Source organism: Pinus tabuliformis, chromosome 5_2 (genome assembly GCF_031772625.1).
Source record: "Pinus tabuliformis cultivar Carrire ecotype Pingquan chromosome 5_2, CPIR1, whole genome shotgun sequence".
Classification (NCBI taxonomy): Eukaryota; Viridiplantae; Streptophyta; class Pinopsida; order Pinales; family Pinaceae; genus Pinus; species Pinus tabuliformis.
The window spans coordinates 963,413,752-963,432,448 of NC_142306.1; the positions used below are offsets into that span (position 1 = coordinate 963,413,752).

At 33.0% G+C, this 18,697-nt stretch overlaps 2 protein-coding genes across 4 annotated transcripts; both read right to left on the reverse strand.

Annotated features, from left to right (window-relative positions):
• Positions 1 to 261: 261 nt before the first annotated feature.
• LOC149162497 (pectinesterase-like) lies at positions 262 to 14,372 on the reverse strand. The gene is made up of 3 exons (XM_089437302.1): positions 13,198 to 14,372; positions 12,561 to 13,097; positions 262 to 582 (listed from the first exon to the last, which is right to left on the reverse strand). The coding sequence occupies exons 1-3, from the start codon at positions 14,168 to 14,170 to the stop codon at positions 425 to 427; spliced, it is 1,668 nt and encodes a 555-aa protein (XP_089293428.1). The 5' UTR covers positions 14,171 to 14,372; the 3' UTR covers positions 262 to 424.
• Positions 5,197 to 12,546, reverse strand: LOC149162498 (uncharacterized). Of its 3 annotated transcripts, XR_016261934.1 has the most exons (5): positions 12,184 to 12,546; positions 8,511 to 8,781; positions 7,767 to 8,418; positions 5,970 to 7,667; positions 5,679 to 5,873 (listed from the first exon to the last, which is right to left on the reverse strand). XR_016261934.1 is itself a non-coding variant. In XM_089437300.1 (4 exons), the coding sequence occupies exons 2-4, from the start codon at positions 8,768 to 8,770 to the stop codon at positions 7,464 to 7,466; spliced, it is 1,116 nt and encodes a 371-aa protein (XP_089293426.1). In that variant the 5' UTR covers positions 8,771 to 8,781; positions 12,184 to 12,546; the 3' UTR covers positions 5,679 to 7,463. The 3 variants fall into 3 exon arrangements, 2 of the variants coding, with proteins under 2 accessions (XP_089293427.1, XP_089293426.1); XM_089437300.1 differs by having other exon boundaries at positions 5,679 to 7,667; XM_089437301.1 differs by lacking the exons at positions 5,679 to 5,873; positions 5,970 to 7,667; positions 7,767 to 8,418; positions 8,511 to 8,781 and adding an exon at positions 5,197 to 5,369.
• Positions 14,373 to 18,697: the final 4,325 nt, after the last annotated feature.

Consider the following 18,697-nt stretch of genomic DNA (forward strand, 5'->3'; position numbering starts at 1 on the left):
GGAGCATTCTGCTGTCTTTGAAGTCAATCTTTCAATCAGATTCCTTTCATTTTTGCTCGACTCTGATTAGGAATTTGACTGATCCAGTTTCGCTGTAAGCAAAGCTTCTTGAACAGAAGTTGGCCATTTGGAAAATATATTTATGCAAGATAAAACAAATGTTGTTGAACCAAATTTGTTAAGCACAATAAAATGAATGCAGTTCAAAAGATCTATAAAAAAAAGGACATCCGGACATCAAGCAGAGTCCACAAATCCGTTCAGCATCTAGGAATTTAAAGTTACAATTTAAATATATTGCAATCAGGACACACTTGAGGATTTTGATATGAACATTATGCTATTGCTCAAAGTGGTAATATAGAGGCTCGGTGTTTATTTACTGGAAAAAAAACATATAACCATTAAAAATTGCACTGGTTATTTATGTACTGTGGCTCGATGACAGCCATTCATCACCCTGTATGAAGCTTTCAACAGAGTACAGTCCTATATTGTGTGCAGAAATTTGACTAGACCATGGCACTCTTCCAGAGACGTTCGCCCCCGGTCCATAATTCTGATATTCCCCATAGAAAAGGGCAAGCCATAAATCCCATGCTATAGGGATTTTAATGCGCCCTTTTATGTATGATCATAGGGATTTCATGCCATGGTTACGGCAGTCTATGATGATGGATGGATGCTACGCCGGTTTGCATGTCCTGGAAGTCTGACAACGAGCCGCCGCCACTGTTCTACAAGGACGACTGAATTACAGAACGCATAAAGGACGATTGTTCTTTGCCGTTTTTAAAATGGGAAATTCAACCCTCGGACGGCGGGAAATTTTAACGTGGTGGAGTGAGGAGTGAAACTGGGGCGAAGTTTCGTGGCAGAGTCAAGGCAAGATAGAGCCGCGTTGAAAAGGGGATATCCACAAGATTAAATAATTAACGGAGCAGCAAAGTCAACTTTCTTAATTTTTTTGGAATTCGGCAGAATAATTTTCAATAAGAGATTGAATTTATGATAAGGTAGTTTTAATATTAGATGGAAAAATTTATTTATTTATCTATTAGTGGTACAATAATAGATTGTTGTGTAAAGTTTTATTTAGCAGTGGTTGAATTTTTTAGAATAACTCTATCCACAATTCTTTCTCATGAAACTTGATTCGTCCGGATGATTTTCATTCGCATTTCCTCCTAATAAAATTTGATTTATCATAAAGACTAATTCTCGCACAAAGGAACAAAATTAGAAATAAATTAATTATATTAAAAATCTTATTAAAAATATTTAATTAATTTGGATAAAATTTAACTCGGAGTTAAATTTAGACCAGAAGAGTTATAGTAATGTTTGATTAATAAATTTTTATTTAAAATTTTAATGTATTATATGATTGGAAGATGGCACATTTAAATTTCTTTCGGACTTACCTCCCAGAATGTCGTTCCACTCTTATTTTTGATAATGAAAATAATGATAGTGTTTGAATGACGAACCACATCGATGGTCTTACCACCGCATTCATATGATTGGGATGTTATCCAATAATAAAGCAAATTAAATATGGGTTTAAGTTTTGGCTTGAGAAATTATAGCTCATAGGTATTTAACCTGTCAAAATTATTTTGGGATTACCTCTTGCTGGGGTCATATCAATCTTTAATATGACTAGATTTTTGCACATGAAGTTTCAAATCGATGACCTCTAGATCACGAAGTGACTTAACAATACACCTCATCACCAACTATTCTATGCCCCCTAGGCATTGTTGACTTTTATTTTAATATGAAACAAAGACTTCATTTCATTTCTATTATTTTATGTCAAGATTTTATATGTTGTTGAATGTCATTGTAATCACCTCGACATATTTGTCATTATTAGTTTATTGAGGTCATTGTGGTGGTAAGCACTTTCCAATATGTCTCCATGCTATTGAGAACTATATTAATATATTTATTGAATCACAGTTATGGTGACAATAGTTGGTTAAGGTTGTGATGGTGGCAATCATGACTTAGAATCTCTTGTCCTATTCAATCAATTGTTCTGGTTCAAGATTCACTTTCACTTGTGAATATCTTTTTCTTTCTTTTTTGGTTGGTGTTGGTTGCATGGTTTACATCATTTCAAGTTTATTTATAGTCTAGTTTTTTCAAGCCATTTTATGTGTAACTGAACACATTATTATTATTTATTTTTTTGGTGTTGGCCCAAAACATTTTGCTACTTTCACTACATAACTTGCGTAGTAATAATAATTGCAAGGTTTACATCTCAAGCTTATTTAAAGTATAGTCTTTTCAAGCCATTTAATGTGCAACTAAACACATTATTATTATTTATTTTTTTGGCATTGGCCCAAAACATTTTGCTACTTTCACTACATAACTTGCGTAGTAATAATAATTGCAAGGTTTACATCATTTCAAGTTTATTTAAAGTATAGTCTTTTCAAGTCATTTTATGTGCATCTCAACATATTATTTTAATAGGGTAATATTTCAAAGGCAATCCACTTATGTTATTTTAGTGTGTGCCTGATGGAAAATGCAAACAATTGTGTAATGGAAGCTAGAGGCATAGAGGGAGAGAAGGACTATTAATACAATACCAAGAGAAGATTTTTACTAAAACTAGTCCAAATAGGTTTCATTTCTTTCATTGGAGAACATGCATACTCATAAGAATCACAAGGTTCACATTAATTCATATTTGTCTAAACACTAGTCTTTTCAAGCATTTTTTTGTCCATTTCAATGAATTATCTTATGAGGACAATATTTCTAATGTGGTTACATTATTTTATTGCAATGTGTGCATAATGGAAAATGCATACAATTCCTTAGTGGATGCTAGATGCATAGAGTAAGAGAAGAATTATCCCTATTAATGAAAGGATATTTTTTAAGGCCTAACTCTCTATAACATCTCTTGTTTTAGCCCTCGTTTTGTAATATTAAATTATGATTGAAATGCCAGCATGGAAAACCACGAATGGATGATATGCTGATTAAGCATTTAAAGTTAATTAACTACCAATTGAGAGAAGGACTACCTTATGAATCCATAGTGTAAACATGCGCCCCTCCTAGATTTACCAGCTTTTACAAGCTCCCTGGGGTAAACATGGCTTGGGTGTTACTATGACATGAAACAACCTCCAATTTCCAGCTATGGAAATGGGGCCGACACACCGACAACTTACTGATACCCCTCAGGAGCACTAGATCACCCAGAATTCAGTCCACAACCTCTGATGATCAGATCTTGAGTTGGAACTACCGTTTCTCAAGCCTAAACCCCAACCACATCCACACACAGCATGTATGCAGTTGTGAGCCTCCAACTACATGCATAGGCATGCTTTCATGCGATTATGACCCAAATGTTCCAATTCTGTGTCAGTGGTTCTGAGATCTAAGCCACTTTTCTCGGCTAGCCTCCAAACCACTGCCCAAAAGTTCCTATAACTTTCCAGAATCATAATTTACATGACTATAATGCCAAACATTCAAACTTGAAGCTAAAAATTGACCTAGACTTCCTAATACGCATTATACATTTCGTGAAACACATGGTAAACATATGAGTTACAGGTCATGAATGCATATGATCTTAAATATCTGAACTTCATCTGAGAATCATCAAAATTGTTGAAATTGTAGATATATTTATGAGGGAGATATTTCGGTTGTATGGCATGCCGAAAGTAGTTATTTCCGAACAGGATGTAAAGTTTACTTCTGCATTTTGGAAAGCCCTTTTTACTGGGTTAGGCACTCATATTCAATTCAGTACAACATACCATCCACAAATAGAGGGGCAGACAGGACACTTTCCTAGTTTTAGTTGTTGATGATTTTCAATTATGGGTGAACACTTTCCTAGTTTGAGTTTTCCTTTTTTTCTTGCTCATGTATTTTGGTATCTACATTTGTTATTTTACATAATCTTTTCTTTTCTTTTCTTTTTTCTTTTTTTATTGTGGGGTTTAAACATTTTCCATATATGTTTGTAGTAAATTATGAATCAATATTGTCTTTGTTTTATGACATGAGCATTGTTGGATTGTTCATTTCAAAATAAGAGAGAATAGACATTTAAAATGTTCAATCAATTAAAAATTCCTTACCAAAGAACTAGCTTAAAGCTATTTATTTTTTTTCATTTGAGTAACTAGAATGCATGGTCGAATTAACTAGAATTCAAACCTTCTAGATCCATCCTTGGTTCCAAGCCCTTATCGCATCGTAATATATTTTTCCCTTATATATTATTATAGGGTCATATTGTTATAGCACAATCAACTTTGTTCAATAAAATTAGGGCATTGTAATTTCTAGCACTCCAAAAATTTATATAGCTTACATTGCATCAAGATTTGTATAAATCTAAACATGAAGTGTGATGTTAAACTCTCAACCTAGCCACTTACCTTTTCATTATGATGCACCCATTGAGGCAATAAGCTGAAATATCCAAAATAAATAAAATTAGTGAAGTGCTTATTCAAAAAGCCAAAAGTCTTGCTTCTGATACAATTGGACAATCAAAAGTCTTGTTTTGGATGTAATTGGAGAATGGAATTTTACTTTAGTATCTACAACATGTTGGAGGAGGATTTGTTGAGGAGTTGTGTACATTATGTTACAGGGCTCCAAAGATAAATAAAGGAATTGTTAATATATATATATATATAATAAAACTTAAATAATACTACACCACTTATCAATAAATTTTTCATCTCTAAATGTTAGTAGTTAAGTGGTAAAGGCTCAAATCATTATCTATTTTTGCAGATTTTCTTATATGGCATGTATAGTGTACTTTTCTTTTTCATAAATTCAACTTTAGTTTTCTTTTTCATAAATAAAAAATTAAAATAAATCTAAATCCATATATATGCTCTCTTCATGTACATGATACATCTATTATTATAACTAAGCAAAGTTCCTTGGTAATGATATGTTTTTTCATGCGTGCAACATTGAGTAAGATATAAATATAAAAGTAACTTAACTTGCAAACTTGATAACTTGTACATGAAACAAATAAATCCATTCTAACTACATTCCTCAAACCTGATGTAACATTGATAGAATATAACATCAAATCCACATCATGAATTTAAAAGTCAATGAAGACATTGTCATACACACAAGTTCAAATTCATGTATTTGTATTCCAAATTTGTCTAGTTATACATTTTTCTTTTCTACAAAATGGAACTTCATTCCCAACATAGATAATGGAAGTTCATGCCCATGAATGACATTATGGAAATGCCGCCTCATGACTGATCTAGAAATTGGGTGTATAAGTCACCATCGCCACTCTTGGCACTCCCAAGTGCATTTCCAAAGTGATATTGCTGCAAAAATTCAATAACCAATTAGTTCCAAAATCCAAAATGCATATAATCAATTTCATTAATTAATGATAAGTTTTTGGTCAACTACTCATTCTCACCATGAAGATCTAAGGCAATGGAGAAGACTACCCTTCCTGGGTAGATGGTGGAGCACTTGGTGATGGATATAGGCATGGTTCAGGCGTGATGGATAAAGGCATGGTGGGAGAAAAATTGGAAAAATGTAGTGGGTTGGGGCGATGATACATCCCTATTGGTTGTACGATAGTGGGAATAACCCTAGGGCGAGCGATCACCCTAGGGGGGAAATTGGAATGTTGAGGGTGGATGATTGGAACAATGAGAAGGGCGGATGGTTAAAGGGGAGGGGTGGGAATTGGGAAAGGTTTGGGGAGTCAGTTATAGGCATGGGAGAAGTACTGATTGGAGAAGTGCTCCCAATGCTATAGTTTCTTTCATCGACATGCTCATCAAATAATTGGAGTCGACAAGTTGGCCTGTCAACTGTAACAACAAAAAAAGTTCATATAGTTATGCCTATGCATTGCAAATGATAGTATATCATATTTCACATGAAAAAATGCATAACATCAGATTTACCATTTTTGTGTATAATAGAATGTTGCACTAACTCAGGCATGTGGTCCACAGTTCTTTGTCGTTGAGAAGACAACTCCAGCTGTTCATTCATGCTCTTTTTTTTTGCACGAACTCGTCCAACCCTTTCAAATTGTAGTTTATCTTTCCCTGCATTTGACTTGTGACCAAAACACCTTTTCTTATTGACTGGGCTCAAGAAACTATGTTTTCTCTTGGTAGTGATCTTGGATGGAGTTATAGTATTGAAAAACATTTTGTTGTATTCTTGACATACTTTGTCTACCAAGTTGTTTAATGCATATGCCTGTTCCAAATTTGTAGGTATTATGGATCTCAATTTCTCATGAGTTGATGAGTTAACACGTTTCATCTCATCATCTTCAAATAATGCACTATCTGGTCGTACATTGGTTGTTTCAACATTATATGAGAAATTATCTAAATTATCATTGCTTGTTTCATTATGATAATTTAGAATGGGAGGAGAATCAAAGCATGGTAGAAGCTCTGTTTGGATTTCTGGGCCCAATATAGGCGACTCATTCAAATCAAATAAAATTCTAGGAATTTCTGTAGTAGGATTAGTGACATTAGGGAATACATTTTCACCCAAGCTAATGTTACTTGCCAACATCTCAACTTTCAATACATGTTTACAGATGTTTCCATTTAAGGCCCACTTGCAATTACAAAAGTGTAGAGTGGAATCTTTATATATGACATTGTACCAAATATCACGAGTATTGTTATTTTGGCTACGAACCCAATAATCGTTGTTACTCTTTTCATCAGGCACACAATCTTCATTTGGGATTTGGTTAGCTCTACACTTGGATGAATTCAACTGTTCCTCAATTTTTCTGGGTCGTACAAAACCAGCTTCTTTTAAACGTTGCATATGATTGTAATATAATACAACCTTTGTCAACAACACATAAATCAACCAATCAACCCGCCTATGGCATGCATTGTTTTTCTCACTTAGGTACCTCTGCTTGATATACCGATGGTAAGACTCAATTGCATTATTTGTATTTTGATTGGAATGTGGAAAATTTCTGTACGCTTTTGCCCACATATCTGTAGAAATAAATTTATTGGTTATGAATTAATAACTATACATATGACATGCAAAAAGGAGTCATTAAAGCCACTTATAAGAAACTTACATATTTTGTTGTTGGCTAACCAAGTTGCTTTAAAATATTCCAAAAACTTTGTATGGTCACTGAATCCTTCAAATAAATTTTCAACTGCCTTTTTTATAGATTCATCATCTGCACATGTGTGCATGATTTCTCCTAAAGCACGGAAAATTCGGATTTGGTTTTCCCTTCCTTGGACTTTGTTTCCAACATTCTTCAACCATGCACGACGGACATGCCACACACATAATAATATTGTACAGTTGATTGAAGACCTGGAATAACATAATTTTTAGAGAGAATATACATTAAGAATATTTTTATGTCTCTTATAAAAAGAATAAACACATCACCTTAATGCTTCAATTTCAGCGGTAGCATCATCTGTAATGAAGGCTTTAACATGCCAATCTGGTTGCTCTTTCTTCCCAATGGCAAAGAGAGTTGACATCCATTTACAAATATCAACTATAGTATTGCGTGATGATATCACCCAAGCTACTGGAACCCCATTGTGATGTTTGTCGAAGACCATTAAAGTGTAAAGTTGATACTACATTACAAACAAAGTACATAATTATATTTATATAAGATAGAAGCATTAAAATGGTGTTGAATAAATGAATTAGATTTAGGGTAATTTTGTACTCACCCCGTACTTATTTGTACCAAATGTTGAATCCATTGAGATTATATTGTTGTGAGAATATTTTAGCATCATTGAACGCATCCACTTTGTCTGTATGCCTATGATAAAAGGGATGTTTTCAGCAAGATCTTGTTTCTGGTAGAAGAAAAAGCTCTCAGTGTGTTCCTTATACCAACATTCTACACTGATTGGATCACTTTGATCTTTAACATACTCTAGCCTTATGGTATCATTGTAAATGTTTAATATATCTTGTCTTGTCATGTATGTATCTCGAGATGTCCCTGTGTATAACTCACCGAATCCATCCTTCACATCAGAGATGAACTTATCCCATATCATAGTGGGATTAAAACCTCTTTGGATTAAATGTTGGACAATAGATCGCATATCCCTTGTTAAATGTGGTGCATAACTGAATCTCATAGGCCTACCGATTGCATCTTTTCCATGACAAACAACATTGGATTTATCAATATGCCTACATGCAGTATATATTATTACAGCATCATCTGGTCTAAGTTGAAGTCGTCGCACAATGAAGTGACATTGGCAACCAACTTTAATACTTTCACGTTGATTGTGTTTTTTGTTTTGATCTGAGGATGCACTCATAATTCTGTTGTTGCACTCCGGACCATATGCACACCAATAACTATATATAAAACAATTACAACAAATTAGATATAAAATTTATGCATATTGAAAAGAATTATACATATATTGAAAAAAGATATAAAGACTCACATCATGTACTCTAGATATGTTGAAAAATATGTTTTTCCGATATCCTCTGCTTTTTTACTTCGTTGAGAAGCAAGAAGAAATTGAGTGGGTGCCCGTTCACTCGATTCCTCTCCTCTTATAAAATCATCAAGTCGACAATATGGAATAATTGCAACTTGGTCCCCATTAATCTCTGTCCATGTTAAATCTTCTGCTGAAAATTCAATCATATCCTCCGGGTCTTCAACTTCCAACTCATTAATCCTCTCCCACTTCTTCATTCTTCAAATACCTATAAAAATTGCATCGAAAATAATTTGGTTTGAGTAGATATTATGGTCTTGATTAATGCATATCACTAAGAATAGCAATCACATTTTTAGGTAACTATTTTATACTTTTCAGGTAAACCACTTTGGTAAAGGTAATATTTGGGTCATTAATCAACTTATAGATTTCATGCAAATTTAGACTAACCATGTATGACATATGATGTCTTTGTGGAGGTGGTGTCACCATGTTGGTCTCATGGTACAACTTGTGATGAGTGGTTGAGGTGGAAGGGGTCGAAGGGAAATACAATTATAGATTAGTTAGGTTTTATGTTTTTTTAAATCTTAATAAAATGAGATATGCTAAAGTAGTGTCTATTGTTATTGATTATGAATTGATATCTATTATTTATTAGTCATCTAATTTATATGGTTGCAATAGTTTCATTGAACTTTTCTAATCAAACATATTGTTTTTCAAAAACACAAGCTTTGGAAGTAATTTTTTTTTACTTTGATATATATTGATATAAACTTTGCGGCTAGTTGTAAGAATTAGAATCCTACTTTTGTCGGTACATTTGATGAACTCAGTAGGTTATTTATTTATTCAATATCTGTGTGCTTTTATTAAAATGTGTTAGTTGTATTTCTTTCTCCACTTATAAATAAATGTTAAGAACATTAATTTGGCTCCTAAGACATAAAACTTAATAAACCATAACCGGTTTTATATCATTTGGTAACAAATTTCAAAATCTCAATGACAAATACGTGAATTATTTCCATTTTAGTATAACAAAATTTCCATTTAGATATTAACAAGAGTATTTTCGGAACATATTTCAATTTGTACAAAATAAATTATTTTATGGCCCCTGTGGGGAAATTTAGTTTGTTCAAGTTATGATTGCTTTTATGTGTCTTCCTTCACTTATGGTGTGAAAAAGTAAGCTCAAATAAACTATGAACAAAAGCTCTTGAAACTTGATGCCCTTTGTTCAAAGTCCCACTCCTAATGAAGTAAAAATGCTTTGGTTAGTAAAAAAATATGTGTGGATTATGGACCACTTAAGTTATGTGACTTGTGAAAAATAAAAAAACAAATTAAAAACGATGTCACACTTCGTTTCTCTTAAGAGGCTAGCTATAAACTTTCATTCACAAATATGTAGTGTTCAATTAAAAAAACAAAATTATATCTTGAATAAGTAAAAACTTACATTACTTAGGGTTATTTGTTTAGCTTACATCATTATGGGTAGATAAAATTTGGATACTAAAAAAATAATTTATTGATAGTCCACCAAAAAAATCTATTACTCTACATATATTTGTAAGTCATTAACTTATAACTTTATCTCCTTAAGTGAATTTATCATTTCAAAAAAATTTCATATCATAATAAAAATTTTGTTCATAAGTTTCATTAGCAAACCAAAAAAAATTTCATTTCTGCAGTAATCATATAAGAAAAGTTTTGTCCCTAACTTACGAATTAATCAATAAGATTTATCTTGTCTTGAAGATGAATCATAATAATTATAATTAGTTCTAAAAAAAACTTCACAAAACTTCTTCAATGTAATTACTGCAAAAAGTTTTGAAGATAAATCATAATAATTATAATTAGTTCTAAATTTAGAAACTTACCACTTCATCAACATAGATTACAAAAACTTAACTTTAGAAACTTAGCACTTCATCACATAGAGTTGTTCTTTATCGATGTTGCTTTGGAATCCGTCGCATGGGTCATTTATGTGGTCATTTATATGGCTTTAGTTTTAGGGTTACTAATGATGATCCAAACATGATTTGATTTTTCATTCTTATAATTTGAATATTAAACTTTTATAAAATTCTTGCAAGTAATTTATTATTTTAATTATTTTCTAACCAATTACTTCTTATATAGAAGATATAAATTCTATTTTCCAACCAAAATTAGATCTCATATAAAAACATAAATTAATTATATTTTAAGAAACATTCCAATATAAAACAAATATATAAAAATTGGAAATTTTTAAAGATGAGCATGATTGTTGCCGATTAAATAATGTTAAAAGTGGAATTGCATTAAAGATCATGCATAATCTGTTATCAATTAAAAAATAAATTAAAAATAAAACTGACTCTATTAATTTTATGGGCAAGTTAGACCTATGGTTCCATGGAGTAAGTCCTAAACAACATGGAAAGGTAAGTCTTAGAAAATTGACAAAAAATTGACAAATAGTTCACCATTACAAGGATCCGGTAAAGGAGTAATTAGTATAAACACACAAATAGTAGAGGCTACTTACAGGTAAAGAACAATCTAATGGTCTCCCAATATAAGTTAATTGGAGCAAAAATTAATCCATATAATATAAGCAGAAAGATGGAAATACATTTCATATACCGCAAAAAGAGTAAGAAGCACCGAATTATCCAAACGACTCAATTACATAAACTTCTTGTAAAATGCAATGGTAAATTGGTATCTGAATATAAGTGAATTACCGTAAAGATAGGTAGTGAAAAAAAATTCCTTCCTAAAAAATTAACCGTCAGGGTTACAACCCAAGAAAAATTCACCAGTAAATAATAACAAATGAATCACATCAAGAATACCCCAGTAATAAACATGGAGCGTACTGTGTCGATTTTATATAAATTTACACAGAGGTAGAAACCCTTAAACTTTCACTGGGTTTCGAAAACATTAATTTTTTTAACTCAAAATTAACAGTAATGCCAAATGGAGAAAAAAACCCGTGCCGCTACCCTGGCGATTTAATAACAATCTTTCTTACATTCATATGAAGAAGGGTCAGTGACCGCGCAGTTTCTTGGTGTATAATACCAGAAAATTGGCTTATGGCCGACGCAAGCCCTAACTAATTTATATATGCACATAAAAATCTAATTTAAATAATAAAACTTATGATTTCTGAAAGTAATTTATCAGTTAAAAAAGTCAGATCTTTAAAACATTGCATCACTAAGTCAGATCTTTAAGTCATGAAACTGATTCGTCCGGATGATTTTCATTCGCATTTCCTCCTAATAAAATTTGATTTATCATAAAGACTAATTCTCGCACAAAGGAACAAAATTAGAAATAAATTAATTATATTAAAAATCTTATTAAAAATATTTAATTAATTTGGATAAAATAGTTTGTGAGACATAATTTGGATAAAATAGTTTCTGAGCTATGTCTCACAGTAGAAATATGCATTAAAATTTTCATGGCAGGTTAAAAAGCAAAAAAACATGATAGGTTTGGGCAACTTGGGCAACTTAACAGCCTCCGAGGCTCTTATAAACCTGGCACGCAGTCCCTTTCCGAAATTTAAATCGTGTATAAACCCTGAAATTTAAACCGTGTATAAACCCTGAAATTTAAATCCATGCTAACAGAATAAACTTACCTGTTTCAAAACGCAGACGCAGACGCAGAAATGGACCCTGGTTTCAAAACGCCGACGCAGAAATGGTTGCCGAAATGGATACCATGATTTCGCCATTTCGCTGTTATTTAAAAGGCCCCGAATTCAGCTATCAAACGGCGGGAAATTTATAGCGTGGTAGATTTGCGGCGCCGGAAATGTCAGGCGATCTCAATCGTATTGAAAAGCCGAAAATCTCGGAAAGCCAGAAATCTCGGGCGGGCATTGCATTTACGCCATAGGGGGATGGGTATGACATGGATCCCATGCTAAGAGGCGACATGGATGATGGATCCCATGCTAAGAGGCGGCATTAATGGCCCAATAGCATGGGATCTATTGCTTGCCATAGAAAAGAGTATCAAGAGCAAAGGATCCGTTCCAGGGCATCCACCCTTCAGGCCTGATGAGTTTGCCCAAATAAGATTCCAAGAAAACCGTTCTTGAATACATCTTCCACGGTCTGCCAAGATACACTCTGTGAACATCCGGATTGGAACTGAAATCCCTCATGTATTCTTTGGTCCCATCCACTGTGCAGTGCTGGAAGACCAACCCTGTTGACTGAGCAGGGTCCGTCCGGCCCTGCGCTGTTAAGGGATCCTTCTCGCCAGACTTTGATTTGAGCTGACGGGGACGCACCAGAATCGAACAGTTGTGGAATAGGGCCGCCGCGTTTCCGAAAATGAAGTCGTGGGTGCCCTCTATTCTGCAGTTTCTATAGAATTGGCGGAGCGTGTGCGTGTAGAGCGTGTCCTGGTGGCTCTCGAAAGCGCAGTTGTAGAAGGCAGAAAAATCGCTGTCTACTCTCAGGGCCACGGCTTGATGAGTCTGTGGCCCCTGAAATGTGTTTCGGAATGTTATGTCACGGGCTATGAAGCCGTCCCCGTTCACTCCTGCAGGAAAAAGCCATAAACCCCTCTTTAGTCCTACAGCGTTCCAAGGAAGCACAGCAAAGGTGTTCAGAAGGTGGGAGAAATAAAATATGGGACTTACCAACAGTGGCAACATCGTAAATTGTGACCGGGCCGGGCAGAGACGGCACATATGCAGAACCTGTGATCACCGTTTTATCCATACCGGCGCCCACAAACACGAGATTCGTCTTACTGCGGGGGATTCGAACCGTTTCCCCGTAAACCCCGGCCTGTATCTTGATCACAAATTTCTTTTCCGAGTAGTCCGGCGCACTGTTCACAGCTTGCTGAATGCTTGATAAAGAGGATTTCTGATCCACCTTTGACACAGTAATGTCAGGGATCAGTTCGTCCACCTCTGATACATCCCAATCCCAGTTGTTGTTATTGGGAAGATGGTAATAATTTGAGGGGAGATTAGAGGATTTGGATGATCTCTCCGTTGTGGGAGGCCTCCATAGGACCATATCCTTACCGTAAGTATCCAGGGCATCGACCATGCTCAGAGCATTGCTGGTTAAGTTTGTAACCCTATCCACCTGTTGGATGATAGTGCTTATTTTCTGTGTAGTATTGACATACCTGAGATCAGAGCTACAGTCGTAAACATAAGCCAGTGCTGCGCTCAGCCATGCTTTCACATCTTTTATTCTCTGCTCCTCTCCTATAGCAGCACTGCTTTTTGCAATCAGAGCCACAGAATAGTCCGCGAATTCCACACAGTTTTTAGCCGCGGCAGTGACGTTGGCGTCATGGCTAGAAGTATCAACCAGATTTTGGGAGTGAAGATGGGTTTGTTTGGCTCGGTCTGAAGCCAAACCCATTGCTGCTCCGATGATCTCTTCTGCTCCGGCATTTGCAGCTACTTTGGTTGACAAAGACGACTTGCAGAGGTCTGGCAATTGGGTTGCTCGGCAGGCGAGATTTATCGGCGATCCAGAACTCTGTAGTGTGGGTTGGGGACCCTCCTGGGTTTTTGAATTGGCAGAGGCATCGGCGAGAGAAATGAAGAGAAGTACCAATGTCAGTATGATGATAGGAGTGGAAGCCATGATTTCAGCAACTCTGGCTTTAAAATCCGTTGAAGCCTTAAAAACTGGAACAATAAATGATAAGGTTCAGGCAGCCAAGGGTCTCACCTGTGGCCTATCTTTTCTAACATGGCAGAGCTGTGCAGTCTGAAAGATTGAAATAGACAGCCTCATAAGAAAATGGAATCACATGGCTGTGTATACAGGAAAGCATAAAACATATTTTCTGGGCTACGTGATAGGATTATGATTCGCTAGATAATAATTTTTACATCGAATTTCCCTCTCAATTTGTTCGTTTCGTTGCGCTCCAAGCTTGACATTGACTTTTTATAACAGTCTCTGTCCCTATCTCCTATCAGTCATTAGTATCTTCGAGAAGACAGTAGGTGGTAACACTGTAGAGATTTATGGCTGACAAGGGCTTCCACCAAAGAAAACGCAAACACTCACGAACTGGATTCCACTTTGAGAATCCAAAATTTCCCTCAAATTCAGGGTATGGCTTGATCTTCCACTGTGTCGTCTGATTTTCAGCCAGGGGGATTTTGCAATATTGACCTTTCACAACCATTAGAACTATAATTTAATATAATTAATATGATAACATAATTACTATATCTGGAATCGAATATAATTAATATGATAAGATGATGAGTAAATATTAAGATAATGAATAAATGTTTATAAATATCAAAACACATTTTACATTATTAAAAATATATATATATATATAATATAGGTATAGGTGGAAAGGAAAAAATATAATTTATATATTTAAAATTTTAAGTAAATTTATAATATATTTGTTTTAACTAAATTGAAAGTAATAATTATGAGTGGATGTGACTTTTTTAGAATAGAATTTTTAGAATGTTAATTTAATTATCATGTGGATAGTAAGATTTAATTTCACAGAATTTTTTAGAATATTTTTAGTAGTAGTAGTTGTAGAAGGTTGAGATATATTTTAAAAATATTTATTTATTTTTAATTAAATTGATTAATTAAAAATAAATTATATGAATAAGTCAAGTTATAGTTTTTTTAACATGTGGTATCAATAAGCTATGAGATTGGTTAAGAATCTCCATGGTAAAGTGATAATGAGATTGGTTGAGAATCTCCATGGTACAGTGACGATGAATCTTCATGGTTACAAATCTAATTAAATGTTTTTTAAAATGTATATATGTTCAAATTATCTATTAATTATTTTTATAATAAACAATAAAAAAAATAAGAATTAAGTTATAATTTAGCGAAATTTTAATTTTTTAAATCTTGACAATATGAAATATATCTTCAAATAAATATTTTGATACTATTATAAATTTGTCTATTGACATATATAGTAATTTAATTTATATATAACTAGACTAATAATAATATTCCATAAATATTAAATAAAAATATAATAATTAAATTAATTAAATTCAAATTAAAAAGATAAAACGATACCCTATTTCCATATTATCAATTAGCTAAGAAAGTATTGAGGACGTTATCTCTTAATCTCTTTATTGGGATGTGGTAATAAAATCGGAAGTACATCGTTCGATGTTTGGAGAAATCTATATATTATATTGTTTTTATAATAAAAAATGAAAATCTTATCATTATAAAACTTGAGCCGCGAGCCCCTGAAATGTAATAGAATTTTGATACAATGGACCTAACTGATAAAAAAAAGATATACAAATTATATAATTATGATATGGTGCATGCCGGGTAACAAATATACAATTTTTCAATGTTCCACCTTAAAAATGTGTCACATCAAACATGGAACAAAAAATAAGACCAAACCTTAGGCGCACGTTCCTCGAGTAGATGACATGAAATTAAAGAGGAAAGCCGTAATAAGTGGGACACTATTAAATAGAATCTAGATTTAGTGAATCAGGAGAGGATATAATGAAGTTGGAAAAAAATAAAATTAAGAAGGATTTAAGAATTATGAGATTTAAATAAAAGATAAAATGATAATAAAATATTATTAAAAGAAATAAATAAATATAATTAAAAAATAATAATAAGTTAATTTAAATTTTAAATAAAATATTCCGAATAGGGAAGAATAGGTACACATGAATATAATTTAAATTTAAAAAGAAAGGACCAAATGAAATTATGTAGAGAAATGTGTGTAATATATATACATAAAACAATAAATAAGATAATTTGATAAGAAATAAAAAGAAAAGGGATATAGAACCTTAATGAAGTAATTACGTAGATTTTAGGAAAAAAAAAGTGGGAATGGAGATTAAATTTTATTATAATTGGGTTAATAATTTTAAAAAATAATTAATTAAAATTTAAAATTGAATAAAGATATGTTTGATTTATAGATGAAATTATTTCTTTAATATATTTATAATTAGATATTTATTACTGTAATTTAAGTAACTATTGTAAAAGTATAGAGTGATAGTTACTAGTTATTACTCATTGAAGTTCAATGTGTGAGTAAGCAATTTATATATTCAACGCATATTTTAATTTATTTATTTCTTCAAAATCAATATTAAAATATTTATTTGATTATTAATCACTATTAATTTAATTAATATTAATAAATGTTAGTTATAAATTTATACATTTTATTGTAAAATGGACTATTTTGTTAAATATAAATTTATTAGAATTGGAATAATCTCAAATCCTTTGGAAATTGGTGGGCATGAAGGCAAGTGTCAATTACACATCTATTGTAAAATGGACTATTTTTTCTAAATAAAATTTGCTTATATATTAATTTCCTCATCTAATTAGAATATGAACATAGTAGAATTGGAATAATCTCAAATCTCTAAAAAATTGGCAGGTGCCAATTACACATCTATTGTAAAATAAAACTATTTTTCTAAATAAATTTTGTTTATATATTAATGTCCCCTTCTAATTAGAATATGAACATGTTAGAATTGGAATAATCTCAAATCTCTAGGAAATTGGTGGACATGGCAGTATAACTTTTAAAATTTATTTGTAGCGGCGTCGTGTGGGTGGTTGGGACAGAGCAATATTGCCCTCCCCACCCGGGTTCGAGCCTCCTTTACGTGCGGACGCTGTAGGCATCATATATTGATTATTGTGGGTTCCGGTCTTCCAGTGAGCATGAGGCAATGATTGTAAAATATGTAATATAAAAGCTTCTTCTGCGGCCCCCCCTTCCCCCTTTTAAAACTTTTAAAATTTATTAAAAATCAATACAACCTAACAAACTCTATAAAACACTATCGCCATTGATAAACCTTAAAACTAAATAGATGATGAGCATATTCTCTTGAGAATCAATTTAAAACGTCAATTAAAAAACTTCAAAAATTTAACCGATCCTCATCCACTTTAACTTGAAATAAAAAATCTCTAACCATTAAGAATTGTTTTCAGAAAAAATATCATGAAACTACAAAGTGTAAAGATGAAACGGTCAAAGTAATGGTTTTGGATCAGAACTAGGGGTGGAACTCGTTAGAGGTATCACTAATATTGCATCTCTAACACGATAGATCGCTGTTCCAAGCAACAGGACAACAACACTTGAACTAGCGGAACCCATTTGAGTAATTAATCGTCAGTGATCAAATTGCATTTAGGGTCCGACAATTCTGGGCCTGGAATTAATGGATTCGCTATGCAAGCCGCAGATCCATGCTTCTCTGAAGATGCTGCGCTGGATTCCATGAACAGGAACAACATACAAAGCGGGAAATATTTGCTTTAAACCTGCAACACAAAAACGATTAAATGACTTAAATATATGTGATATATTACAGGAAATGTCTAATCATATGAATTCATTGTCTGTTGTGACTGAAATTCAATATTTTACAGAATAATTTGTTTTCGATCGATCGTACACACAATTTGCATTTTAACAAATTTTCACTCTTCATTTCATTCCAGGTTAAAAATGTGGAATATATTTTGAAATAAAATTATCAACGACTTCGATGTCTCTCCCTCGATCAGCATCATCGGGTTTAGGTACAGAGATTCCATGTTAAGTATAACAAATTTTCTGAAGTATTCATATGGTGAAAATGTTTGCACGTGGTTGGATATATTTTTGTTGTTGTTTTTTTTCAGAAGAAAAAAAGGAACGTAATTTTATTAATCGAGGAATGTTTTATATAAGCGTGGATTATAATCATAATTGCATGCTAATCTGCTGCTTAACAGTAGATTAGGATTATTAAAATGTCAAAAATAAAAGAACAAAAAACCTTTGCTGTCACATAAACAAGAAGCATAGGATTCTAATACAGGGGAAGAATCACAAAACCAATTTGTCACATACAAAATGAAAGGCATGAGGAGGACAAGAATCGAAACACTGGGGACTGCAAACAAAAATTATGCCTAGGAAACGGAGATTAGATTTTGAAAGTACCTTGACGACAAAGCATTCCATTGATTATTTTTCAAAAAACATATGTCCAGGAAGGAGGGACAATCCATGTTTGCAGAGAGCATTGAAGATGATGTTTTGTTCTCTGTATACATGTTGAAAAGAAATATCAGAGAATGAGGCCTTTA

Excerpts from the sequence above, each read along its gene's own strand:
- LOC149162497 (XM_089437302.1), bottom strand. The coding sequence starts at position 14,170 with ATGGCTTCCACTCCTATCATCATACTGACATTGGTACTTCTCTTCATT. Across the intron at positions 13,098-13,197 it reads TTACGATGTTGCCACTGTTG|GAGTGAACGGGGACGGCTTC; the intron begins GTAAGTCCCATA and ends TTTTTCCTGCAG. Across the intron at positions 583-12,560 it reads CGGATCCTTTGCTCTTGATA|CCCTTTTCTATGGGGAATAT; the intron begins CTCTTTTCTATG and ends ATTTATGGCTTG.
- LOC149162498 (XM_089437300.1), bottom strand. The coding sequence starts at position 8,770 with ATGAAGAAGTGGGAGAGGATTAATGAGTTGGAAGTTGAAGACCCGGAG. Across the intron at positions 8,419-8,510 it reads ACATATCTAGAGTACATGAT|TTATTGGTGTGCATATGGTC; the intron begins GTGAGTCTTTAT and ends TTTTATATATAG. Across the intron at positions 7,668-7,766 it reads TTGGTACAAATAAGTACGGG|TATCAACTTTACACTTTAAT; the intron begins GTGAGTACAAAA and ends TTTGTAATGTAG.